The sequence below is a fragment of the Lathyrus oleraceus genome, chromosome 1 (genome assembly GCF_024323335.1).
Source record: "Lathyrus oleraceus cultivar Zhongwan6 chromosome 1, CAAS_Psat_ZW6_1.0, whole genome shotgun sequence".
NCBI classification, from domain to species: domain Eukaryota; kingdom Viridiplantae; phylum Streptophyta; class Magnoliopsida; order Fabales; family Fabaceae; genus Lathyrus; species Lathyrus oleraceus.
Window position 1 is genome coordinate 359,392,770 of NC_066579.1, and position 13,142 is coordinate 359,405,911.

The 13,142-nt window shown below is 33.1% G+C and overlaps 1 protein-coding gene across 1 annotated transcript; it reads right to left on the reverse strand.

Moving 5' to 3' along the window:
* Positions 1-9,529: 9,529 nt before the first annotated feature.
* LOC127136497 (putative transcription factor bHLH041) lies at positions 9,530-12,779 on the reverse strand. Its single transcript, XM_051063046.1, has 7 exons — positions 12,359-12,779; positions 12,111-12,236; positions 11,911-12,016; positions 11,790-11,804; positions 11,644-11,706; positions 10,378-11,436; positions 9,530-9,808 (listed from the first exon to the last, which is right to left on the reverse strand). Exons 1-7 carry the CDS (start codon positions 12,475-12,477, stop codon positions 9,719-9,721), a joined length of 1,578 nt encoding a protein of 525 aa, XP_050919003.1. The 5' UTR covers positions 12,478-12,779; the 3' UTR covers positions 9,530-9,718.
* Between the last annotated feature and the right edge of the window lie 363 nt (positions 12,780-13,142).

Below are 13,142 nucleotides of genomic sequence, written 5' to 3' on the forward strand. Positions count from 1 at the left end.
GGGCATCCCGGCAAACCAAAAGGGTTCGGGCAAAAATTAGGGATATATATAATAAAAAAAATGTACACCCGGCAAGTCGAAAACCTGAAAAGGCGGCTTGGGCAAAAAAGGGTATCCCGGTGGATTGAAAACCTGAAAGGGCAATCCAGGCAAAAGTTAGGGATTAAAGCGTATGACTATGTCTCGTTTGGATCACTCATGTAACTTCAACTGATGGTGCTACCTAAATCAAGTTCAAACAGATAAAGATCAATCCAATCGTTTCTGTCTCAACAGCAGAAGATGAGATATTTGAAGATAATGGCAATAGTAGAATTGAAACTCAATAGGATCATTTTTCACATAGCTGTTTTCTTTGTTTTATAAAAAATTTACGACGAATTCCTCTTACTAGGATTTCTGTCTCCTTGTACAAACTTGCCTATGTATAGGTCACTTTGTGATATAAATAAAATTTCATCTTTGAATCCAGATTTACTTTTACTCTATTTACATAAGCGAAAACGTCCATTGGTTGTGTTTGAATGTATGTATGCTTTTGAATACGATTGATGTTTACCAGAAATGCATAAAATGCAGTAATAGTATTTACTAAGGACGAACGAGGGTAGTAGTTCAACGAAGCTTCGCCGATTCATCCCCACTACAAATCCCCACTAGACAAATCTATCTTTATAGATGCTTCGAATTACGTCTCTCCTTGAATTTATGTCCATCTCTTTTATCCTCAGTCGGGATACTCAGGAACTTATTCCTTCAATAGAAGTACGACGAACGAATACGGGAAGTGACAAATACTATACTATCAAACAAGACGGGAACCATGCATGCATACATATTGCATAAACTAATCTTTTCCTTGCAGGATGGTTATATACAGATAAAATACTATCAACAATTCACAACAGGTCAGAAACGATCTATACGAAGATCTAGTGCTGATACTTAATCATTACTCAAGGTGTCCTTGGATAGTAGGCAAACGGTCTATACGAAGATCTATTCCCTAGTCCAGGATGTTTTCAGGAGATTTCATCCTGATATTCTTTTGTTCTTGGATAGTAGGCAAACGGCCTATACGAAGATCTATTCCCTAGTCCAGGATATTTTCAGGAGATTTCATCCTGACACTCTTTTGTCCTTGGATAGTAGGCAAACGGTCTATACGAAGATCTATTCCCTAGTCCAGGATGTTTTCAGGAGAGTTAATCCTGATACTCTTTTGTCCTCGGATAGTAGGCAAACGGTCTATACGAAGATCTATTCCCTAGTCCATGATATTTTCAGGAGATTTCATCCTGATATTCTTTTGTTCTTGGATAGTAGGCAAACGGTCTATACGAAGATCTATTCCCTAGTCCAGGATATTTTCAGGAGATTTCATCCTGACACTCTTTTGTTCTTGGATATTAGGCAAACGGTCTATACGAAGATCTATTCCCTAATCCAAGATATTTCCAGAAGAGATAATCATCACGAGGATTTATTTCTACTGGTCTATTCAACAATTCAAAACAGTTCAGAGACGATCTATACGAAGGTCTAGTGCTGATACTTAATTCAGAAAGAAATCGCCACGAAGATTTGGTTCTGACACTTAAATTAAAAGTATGTTCTTAGATACGATTCAGAGACGGCCTATACGAAGACCTAGTACTGATATCCAGTATCAACATCAAGATATTATCACCTCCTGATATTATGGATGGCATCTATAAGCCCATCTCCAGTTCTTCCAAGTGGCATCTTCAAGCCCACTTAAGCATATACAACCGGTCATCAGTGTTACTTTACGCACCGGCGAGTGCAAATTTTTGGGCTTTTGTGTTCAATCCCCTTCAACCTTCCAAGTCATGAATGGCACACAGGCCAATCTAACTCCTCAGGTTTCAGAAAATTGAACAGGGGCAGCTGTTGCACCCCAAAATTTGCCCTATATTTTTAACTCTAACCAATTTTTTGTTTCACATTCATTTGCATCATCTTCATAGCATAACATTTTTTTTCTGTCTTAATATTAGCCGGAATAATTTCTCGGAATTTACAAACAGACTGGTCAAATTAACTTTTTAACTGTGCCTAAAATTAGTCAACGAAAAAATGTCAAGTTTAAGTTTGCAAATGTCGGTAACATTAATCTGCGGTTCACGTAGTTTAATTTGACATGCTAAAAATATTTTTACGACTATTTTTGGTCATATGTTGATCAGTCTGAGCAGTTTAAACGGTCATAATTTTTATTTCAAAATCCGACCAAACGCTGTATTTTTCCGAGTCATTTATTTCGCGCTGATTATTTTGACGTGTTCATTTTATTTTTTCGAGCATTTTGGTGCCCGACTTTTATTTTTTTTGAGTCTATTTATTTTTATATTGGGTCTAGAATAAATAAATAGGTTAATTAGTTTTTATTTTAATTTTAACTATTTTAATTATTTAACTTTATTCAGTTTTTAATTTAATATTGAGTTTCAAAATAAACTTAGGCCCATTATCATTAACCTAATTTGTTCCTATATATATTTACTAGCATGACTGATAGAGGGAGGCAAAAAAGACAGAACAAAAAAGAGAAACTGAGAGCGACTGATCTATACTATCGTACACACAGTTTGGTAATAGTTTATATATGATATATACTTTATCTATTTTGTTGATATGTTTGTTACTGTGTTTCAAATACATGTTCATATGTGTGACTGTGTTATGTATTCCAGATACATGCGGTTTGGTTAAATATATCAGGATATCGCCGTTTTGCTTTTTTATGCACATAAGTATAACATGTATAATAATTTGGTTCATTGTATTATGTATTTGATGTGTTTGTTTTTATATAAGTTTTACATGTCTCATAATATATAATATAATATAATAATAATTTTGTTGTTAATAAAAATGCATATGGATCATATAATATATAATTTATAATATGTAACTAGTGTGTTAAATATATATATATTTCTATTTTATGTTATAATTTGATTATGTTTTCGGATCGGATCGTGTCAATACGCCGTTTTCACATATACATGTATGAGGCGTGACATTTGTGTTATCCGATCCAGTTGCGATGATCGCAATTTTGCGCTAGCAACGCCGTTGTTTTTTTTAATTCATATTTTTTTTATACATATATTTAGATCTGCACATTTTTTTTCATAACTAACTACCCTGATTTTTCCTAAACCCTGACAATTTCGCCACAAACTCTAAATTTCAAACCTAAAACTTTAACCGTGTTATTTCCTCTAAACCATAAACTTTTTCTTAAACCTTCACAAACCTTATTATTATTTCCTATTTTCGCTCATATTTATGTTATTCATACACTGTAACTGCTTCGCCCTTGTAATATTTTAAGTTTTAACTTGTAATATTTTCAGTTTTACTTTTCGCCATCTTTATTATGTAACTGCACCAAAGCGTTGTAATAATTAGGGTTTTATTTTCTGCCATTTTATTTTTCTGCCATTTAAATTCCTGCCATTGATCCTATATTAACTGCGTGGTTTAGTAATGTAGGGCGTGAAAACCTACTAAATTAATTATTTAATATTTTTCTATAACCTTTATATTTTTTGTAAATAAATAATAAATACTAACTATTTTAATAACTTTTTTTTTATTACTTACTTATAATAATAAATCCTTATATATTTTGTAAATAAAATCTAATTGACCATTTTTCTAATTGAATAAATAATAATAAACCTATTAATCTAATAATTTGATATTTTCTATAATCTTTATTTATTTTGTAAATAACTAACTTAATATTTTTCATATAACTCTTTTATTTTATAATTTGTACATTAATGTATTTTAAATTCTTTTATTATTACTAATTTATTTTAAACTCATATTTTTCTAATAACTTCTAAAAAATCTAACTTGTTTAACCTAAAATAATTTCTTTTAAAATTCTAACCTTTTTATTATCACTTTATTATTATTGTTATTTTATTATTGGTTTATTACCATTGTTTATTTATTATTTTATTATTATTTGCTTTTATCTATTCTATTTTTGCTTCATTATTTTCCTTATTTTAATTTTGTTTTATTTATAATATTAGGAACAAATGTATAGGTTGTAAATTTATTCTTTCTCGCCTGATTATTATGTATCTGTCCCATAGCCATGTAATAGTTTAGGAATTTATTTTTCTTGCTTTTATTTTTGTAAATATTTATTGCGTGGTTAGTAATTTAGGGAGTGCAAAAAACTAACTGTAAATAATTGAACTTAGAAAATTAAATTCAAGACAAATATCTGAAAAATAACACTCACACACGTAAGTCGATCTTTGATCGCCATCTGTACTTCCTAGGGTATTCCTCTTGGTTGCCTTCTTTAAATGGTCAAGTCCCTCGAAAATAGGGGTGTCTTAAGCAAAGTCCCTTCAAACAGAAAAATCATCAAGTCCCTATAAACTTAAAAGATCAAGTCCCTACGAGGTTGCCTACGATATAATGATCTTGTCCCTTCGGTAAATATGATGATAGTCCCTACGAGTTGCTAAAGACACCCCTTATGTTGCCTTCATTGACCATACGATGACCCTACGCCCGTCCCTTAAACACATCCAAGGTAATGACTACCTATTCCTTAATAATAGGGACAGTCTTACCATTGAAAGAATACACGAGAACACAAAAGACTTAATCTAGGGTAGGTATCTCATAGTTACTTGCTCACACTTTTCAAAATTACTTTTACACCTCACAATTTCTAAACTAGGCTTTGTATACACCCATACGAGGGTCATTACAAAGTACTTAAAGAAATTTTTCTAATCACACACTACACTCTTGCAAACAAACAAAGTGAGCTAAGTAACTAAGAGCCCATGGATAACCATGGATATAAAGGGTGCTAATACCTTCCCTTTGTATAACCTACCCCCCGAACTCAAAATCTTTTTAAGATCTTTCCTGTTCTTTTATGTCCTTTCCTTTTGGATAAGATAAAAGTCGGTGGCGACTCTTGCTATCCGCAACATTTAACTAAAGTCAGTTCTCCCACCGTGTTACAGTTTTGCGTAATACTCTATTCCCGAGTCTTAATTATAAACTAGGAGAATAGAGTATTTAAGTTGTCTTGTTGTTCCATCATTCATATACTTTTGTAATTGTTCAAACACTTGGGAGAATGTTTGAGTGAAAGTGAGATGGATCTCAGATTTAGGAGGAGCCATGAACTGAAGTTCACAGGTAGCATCAGGAAAATATGCATTGAACTAGGAGAGTTCAAATCATACAAATTCATAATTATGACTATTAAGAGTGAATTTATTTTCATTAGATTAACGCCCTCCAAAAGTAGGTGTTTTTTTAACGAACTAGGTTACCGATTCCTGTGTTATTTATATTCTGCCTTTTTTTGCCAGTTACTCATTATACTTGTCATACACATTGGTTACACATTGTGTCTGATATGTTGTTATCTCGAGAACAGAATTTCACTTCTAATCATCATGTACTTGTGAAGAGATTTGTTGGTGGTGAGTTCATCATAATTCTTTTGTATGTTGAAGATATATTGATCGTAGGAAAAATGGCGACAAGATCATAAAATTAAAGAATGGAATGAAGAAGTCTTTTTATATGAAATACTTCGGACTTGCGAAACATATTCCTTGTATGCACATCTGTCGTGATCGGAAGAAACAAAATTTGTGGTTATCACAAGAAAAATATACACAGAAGGTATTAGAGTGGTTTCATATGGGGAAAGCAAAGCCAATTTCTACTCCACTTGTTAGACACTTTATGTTTAGCTCAAAGAAAACTCCAACTTGTGAAATTAAAAAGGAGGAAATGCGCAAGGTGACATATGCCTCAATTGTTCTAAGATTAATGTATGAAATGGTATGCATAAGACAAGACATAACACACACATTTGGTTTTTTTAGCTGATTCTTAGATAGACAAGGAAAAACATTATAATGGTATGAAGTGTATCTTAAGATATCTCATAGGAACTTACAAAATGAGTTTATTCTTTAGAGTAGAAGACCTGGACTGATTGGTCACATGTTTCCACAAAGGAAATAACTTTCTCAACCATCTATGTGTCTGAAGAAATAATCCTCGTAGAGATGGAAAATATTAGCTAGAGAAATTCTCACAAAGCACCTCAAAGGTTAACTATGAATATTGCAATGAAAAATTAGATATCTTGGAAGAGCCAAGTGATTGGGCCGTTATGAGCGAAGCTTTAATGAAGAAAAAAATGACATTCAAGTATAGCAAGAAAGCCTTACCTATGATTTTCACTCCCCAAGATCTCTACCTTAGAAGAGAAAATGTCGGTTGAAAAAAATACACCCGAGGAAAATCTAGGACCGAATTGTAAGGGGACATAACATGTCATCTTCACCACGTGGAAGAGGGACTATATTTTAGAAGCTCTTTCAGGGGACCCAATACCAAGAACATGGAATGCGACCAACATTAAAGTATTTTGCTATTATGCGTCGATCATATTTTGTAAGGATCACAATCATATACTTCAATTAAGCCTATTTTACTTTCATTAATATTTCTCATTGTATTAAAAAAGGAAGAGTTGAACCTTGGAATTCTTCGCCTCCTTACTCAAATCGTCTTTAGACTTGCGAGTTCCCTTCAAATATGCCCCCAAAGTCTCAATTTTAGACCAGGATTTCTTTTCCTCAGCATGAAACTCTACGTCTTTCGTAAGCATGTGACCCGTAAGAGTTAATGCCTTGGATAGATAAGGAGTGAAATTTGCAAAGACCCGTTGATGACACGAAGGCCATAGATCAATATAAGTATTACAATTCGTATCAGGGATCATTCTAAAAATCTATTATAGGGAGTCAGGAAGGGGCTATCAAAGACCAATACACGTTTTCATTTTTCATAAACACCATTAGTGGCCCTTTCCCTCCTTTTGATAAAAAGGGATTCAACCACACACACACACACACAGAGATAGATAGATAGATAGATAGATAGATAGATAGATAGATAGATAAAAGTTTCTACATCTAGATCTATTAATGAGGGACTTCCCCCATCACCAAAATTCCATTTCTCACGAAGGGATCTCATTTCTACAACTTTTTCTACAATTTAGGTTCGAGACTTCTTCCAAGCTTTGATCTGATTAGTGAAAGCCATAATATCTATTAGAAAAGGAACAAAAATTCATCAATAGGTTAGTAATGAAATATTAAACATGTGAAAGATAAAGAGATCAACAAACACATTCATCAAGTTCATAGCCTCATTCCAATCAATGGCCAAAACCAGAGGCTGAGTAGCCACACATCGATCCCTCATTCTATAAGTCTTAGACTTACGATCATGACCATGCACTAACATAATCCATAAAGTCAGAAATATATTCCCTTTCCTCTCAAGAAATATTTGATACTTTAAAGGTAAGGTATGCTTTCCCCGACCATATATATAATGGATCCAACATCATGAAAACTCAGGATAACACATAACATTTGAAGATCCTTCTCGATAACAACATCTATTGGAATAAGATTTAATAGTAACTAGATTAATCACCACATAACATAATTTGAAATTCTTTAAAGATTCAATAAAAGCATCAAAGAGGGAAGAACAAACTTTCCAACCAACTATAAATATATGAAAAAAAAGACCTTAACAGAAACCTCTCGGTCCAAATATCAACATACATTTTGGAATACTCGCAGAAACATTGATTAATTGGGATGCAACTACGAAGGTGCCAAAACCAAATATTGAAGAACCTCTCGCTCAAAAAAGGCAAAGGGTAAGAAGAAACCCATTTACTAGAAAAAAACATCGAACACAGGGAAAGTTGAATGAGGGAAATTTTGATAGATTCTATTTGTGAAAGAGGGAATTGTAATCTTCCAAGCACCAGAAGGACATCCTAATTCAATAACAACATCATTATTTTCCAATTATTTCAAATCAGAGTAAGCCGAAGGTGTTCCTAAGTAGTATTTCACCTAGGGGAAAGAGGTGCATGCATACTCATTTAGGACAACATTGTGTGGGTATCTAGCAACAAAGGTGTTCATAACCAAACTGACCTAATAGAAAACCTGCTAATCAAACCGAACCAAACTAAAAACTACAAAAAACCGCCTTTAGTTCGGATGTGTTTGGGATATATTTTAACGAAACCATGATATTTGGTTTTGTTTGTGGGTTGTATTTAAAAAACCGAACCGAATCAAATCAAACCATATTATGTTAATATATTTGATACATTTTTAGAAATGGCTTCGATCCCACAGTTAAATGAGGGACTTTCTGATATTGAATATGATTAGTAGATCTGCTTGAAAATGAAATGGTATGTTTTTAAATATTGTTCATTCCTTTTAAATTTTCTCATTTGTTTTTAAGTATTAACCTATTCAATTATGATATATAAGAAACTCTAATGGAGGATACTTGGATGTCATGATTTTAATGGAAAAGTTTGGTGTTGTTGTGATTGCATTTTGTAGGGGGCGCTTTCTTGCTGTCTTGGGAGAAAGTGTTGTATTTTTAAGGTCTAGTATATTATTGAAGTGTTTCTCGGTTGTGTCGTATGATGTGTAACACACTAAACCCATAAACTTATTTAAAAAGTTTTACTCAACAATTTAAGGTGTCACCAACGACAATCTTTCAAAACTCATCAAACATTTGAAATTTACGCAATCCTAATGAGATACTGATATTTCTTCTCTACCATTTCATACTAAACACGCATATCAAATCCCTTTTTCCCACCTTATCTTAGGTTTGCAAAATTCTGAATTGATTTGGTGTTCTTCCCTCTTTAAGCCCTAACCTCCTCTTCTCTCAAAGTTCTGTTTTCATGCACTGATAACTCTAAGGTCACTAATCCCCTTTTTATATGGTATGCCTAAAAGACTCTTATATGATTGAAGTATTCTATCTAGCATATACTCCATAAACCTAGACTTGGCAGGAAGAATGACATAATGAACCTTAGAGTGGTCAGAGTTCTATATCTCATGCAAACCAAGGAAAGCACTCAAGACTCGAGCATTTGCAAACTTCTTGATCAAAACCACTACTAAAGAGTGAATTATATTCAAAGGGTGGATCATGTTCGTGGATGGGTCATCTGACACCAAAAGAAGTTGTGTTGAACTCCATTGAGAGAATGATTATGATCTTAAGTCAGAGGTAACCATAACGTTTTAATTCCCTGCTTCCAACAACCAAATAGAATATGAGGCATGTATGGCTGGGTTGTAATTAGTGTCTGAGATGCGAGCCGAAATAGTCATAATAATTACAGATTTATAGGTAGTCATATCCCAGACCCGATGCCAATACCAACCGAAAAACAACATCTTACTATATTATAATATTATATTTATTCATATCTTGTTATATTATAGCCCCTTTCAACAAATTAGGTCAAGAGTGTTTATAATTCAATCTCTTCTATTAAACAAAATATAATTGTGACCCATAATGAACTACCACCATAAAAATGTTGATTTAAATATTTGGCCAACCAAGAGACAAAAAAAAATCATTTAAAATTAGAATATTTAAAACGAATACAGATAACAAATATAATATAACCCCCCTATACTAAACAAATTAATCATGTAACAAACAAAATAAGTGAAGCTAATTTAATTGACTTATACATAATCAAAACAATTTGATACCGCCGCAGAATAATCAATTAAAGATAATAACAAGTGAGTCATAGATTTTGGTCCACTTGGTACTGTATCAAGTCAGCAACTACTCTTCTCACTGCTTCTTGGAAAGCCTCTTCGTCCCATTCACTCACCTGCAAAAACCACAAAACTTTTTATTCTTACCTAACCAACATTTTCTTACATGTCACTTTATGTTTTTTGTGGTATATATTCATTCTACTCTTGTTTTCTAAAGTAAGAACATTGATTCATGATTACATAATAAATTTATGCAATCTAATGTGACGTAAATCATTTGTCAATGTCATAAATTAACTCAAAGAGTCTCTACCACAAGATTATAATAGAGAAATTATGAACATATATATGCTGACTAATTTGGTGGCTGCCAAAATAGAATTCACTTTTTGAATTGAATTGTGGTTTGTATAATCTTTTAGAAGGTGACAAGTTAAGCACACCAAGCCACCTAACAATTGTCTAAACCTACTTATCATAGTAATTAGTGAATATCAAACTATAGACTTATCAAGCAGCCACACTTTTTTTTTAATCGGTAAACGAAGCGGTAATATCTACTAAAAACTCTCGTATACAATAGTGAATATTAGGGTTCGAAATCCTCGTAATACTAGTTTCTGACAATTGAATTATAGAAAATTTTGATAATATTATTAAATATTTATAATATTATTAGTACCTGAGTAATTCTTAGCCTGAATGTTATTTGATGATGATGATTATTCCCTTGTGAAGTATTTGCATTTGTTGCATCCATTGAAATCAAATTGACATGATGAACTTGATTTAAGAATTCTAATAATCGAATCAACATATCAACTTGAGAAACTTGTCCTATCGCGTTCACTTGTAACTCCACTATCATCGGTTCATCTTCCGATGAACTTGATTCCGGTACATGCAAAACTCGCACGTTGATTCTTTCATTCGACGAGAATTTCATAGTTTCTTTATTCGAAGCAGCCAACTTTTGTGACATCAACTCTTGGTTTCTTTTGCTTAGTTTCTCTATTTCTTCCATCAATGATCTTAAGGTCTCTTTGGCTGTTATCAGTATGGATGCTTTGTCTTTCTTAGTTCCTTGAGGAAGTAATGCCCTAAGTGTTTGGAAGTTATCGTTAAGCTTCTCGCGTCGTCTTCGCTCCGATATCATATGATGAAGTTGATTACTAGAAGGACGCATAGCTTGATTTCGTTCTCTCAGTCTCATCAAATTCAAGCTTCTAAAGAATGCAAACGATCTCTTCATCAAACTCTGTCGTCTAAAATTCGACCCTATGATAATAGGACTTTTATCGTTTCTATACCTTCCAAATGCACTAGCTCCGGGATGTGCCGCGTAACTTTGCTGAGAAGGGGGTGTAGATAGAACATTCTGGATTGCTCTCATTATTGCATCATTCTGTTGATCAATAGGGAATAACTGTGTCGGTGTGATTTGAGGGAGTTGTTGAAGTTGAAATGGTAGTGTGTTCGAAACAGGTCTCATTGGAGGAATATCTACTCCTCCAAGGATATGATCAGGAAAGTGATGTGATGATGGAGAAGTTCCAGGTGGATTTGTGTTGAACATGAGAGATGAGTATTCAGGACTACCTGCTGTTGATAGTGATCTCATTGAAGATGAAGATGATGAAGGTGGATTATTATTATTATTATTATTATTTTGATCAATTTGTTGAATTTGTCTTGAAAAATCTTCAGGAAATAAACTCCTAAATGCTGTTTGAATATCAGTCTGCACCACATACACAAAAAAGTTCAGGCGAGTTCGATACCGGAGTTTTCAAGAGAGATGTACTATAGTATATACTATGAAAAATGAACACTAGGAATGACATTGAAACTGACACGTCCATGTCCATATCAGATAAGGACATAGACACATAATTTCTCAGAGGTGTCCGTGCAACAGAGAGAGAGAGAGACTATTAGGGCTACTTACTTTAGACATATTTAAGAAACCAAGCTCAATTTCTCCTTTGTTGCATCCCATGAAAACAGCAGTCTATAGTAAAGATTTTGGTTTATTATAAGCTCAGAAAATCAAATTATATAGAGAATTTTCAGTTTCTTGGACAACAAACAAACCTTAATCCTTGCTTCCTGTAAAAACAAAAAACATGTTACCTTAATTAGCAACATAACCTTTAAATAGTACTACTATATAGCAATAATTTTAACATGAATTCTTTCATTGAACAATATTAACCTTGTAGAATTGTGTCTGTATTTCTGTTGATGACAGTGCCAGAAGTTCCACCTGTTGCAGCTCTAGATAACGGCGTTGGTTCCTAAAAGCGAGTCCAGGAATACGGCTGAGCGAATCCGAAAACAAATGCGTGAGATTCATAGATTCATAGATTCATAGAAGGATATCGATTGAGCTTTATAAGAGAAAAATAAACTTACTCATCATTGATATCGAATGATAAAATCGTGTACTGATCGAAAAGCTGTTGTGCGAGACTTCCCAACGAAGAACTTGGTTGGTGGTTGCTTATCACATTGTAGATACCATCCAAGAAGGACAAACGACTAATCCAAAAAAATAAAAAAATAAATAAAAAATCAAACCATTGTATAAAGTAGAATCAACAACCTTATATATAATAATGTAGGTAGGTGTATGCATATAGATATATTAAATATTTATATACTTTTGTAATATGGTATCATATGTCCACAGACAAATGTAAGAGCATCCTCCAAGAGATTGCATGAGAGAATGGATAAATTCAGTTCTGACGGCTACAGGAAGGGAAAATACACCTTCCATGTATGCAACTTTATGTTATGATTGCATTATATCATGGCATCATTTGAAGTTAAATGATTGCTATATATGGTATGAAATGATGCATTAGAGGGAATGATTTGGCTTCATATATTATAGCAAAAGAAAACATGTATGAAAGAAGAAGAAGAAGAATAAGAAGATTAAGAGACAAGTAGAGAGACAAGTAGTTAGTAGTATAAGTATTTTGGTATTGAAAAATTCAAGATAGGAGTAATATTTTTGTGTGAAAGGAAAGAATTTGAAAAGTAGTGAAGTGGGTGATCCCACTAAGAAGAAAAATATGAGTATATAGCCCCACCTTAATAAGGAAGTCGATGGATCATGAAAAAAAAGGACTTTTGTTGTTGTGAAGATGGAGATTGAAAAGTAGTGACAAGCACTAAATATGAATATGTGAACAATATTAGGATTTAAGAATGAGAGAGGACTAGAAGGAGTTGGTTTAATTTAGTATGGAAATTATGGAAAGTTATAAAAAGGAAGGTGAAGAAAAGTAGAGAAGGAGGAAGGAGCCAAATATAGAGAAAAGTTGGAAAAGTAGTGAGTCAAAGTCTATGCTTGAATGGTTTGAAAATTAGTCAAAGGGTGGAAGGAACCGTGTTCTTTCCATGCCACTATTGAATATACTATTGTTTATTGTATAA

Bases quoted from the DNA above. Each gene is read 5' to 3' on its own strand.
- LOC127136497 (XM_051063046.1), bottom strand. From the start codon at position 12,477: ATGGAAGGTGTATTTTCCCTTCCTGTAGCCGTCAGAACTGAATTTATC. The intron at 12,237-12,358 runs GTATATAAATAT...TTTTTGGATTAG, and splicing joins TATGATACCATATTACAAAA to TCGTTTGTCCTTCTTGGATG. The intron at 9,809-10,377 runs GTACTAATAATA...TGGTTTTTGCAG, and splicing joins TCAGGCTAAGAATTACTCAG to GTGAGTGAATGGGACGAAGA.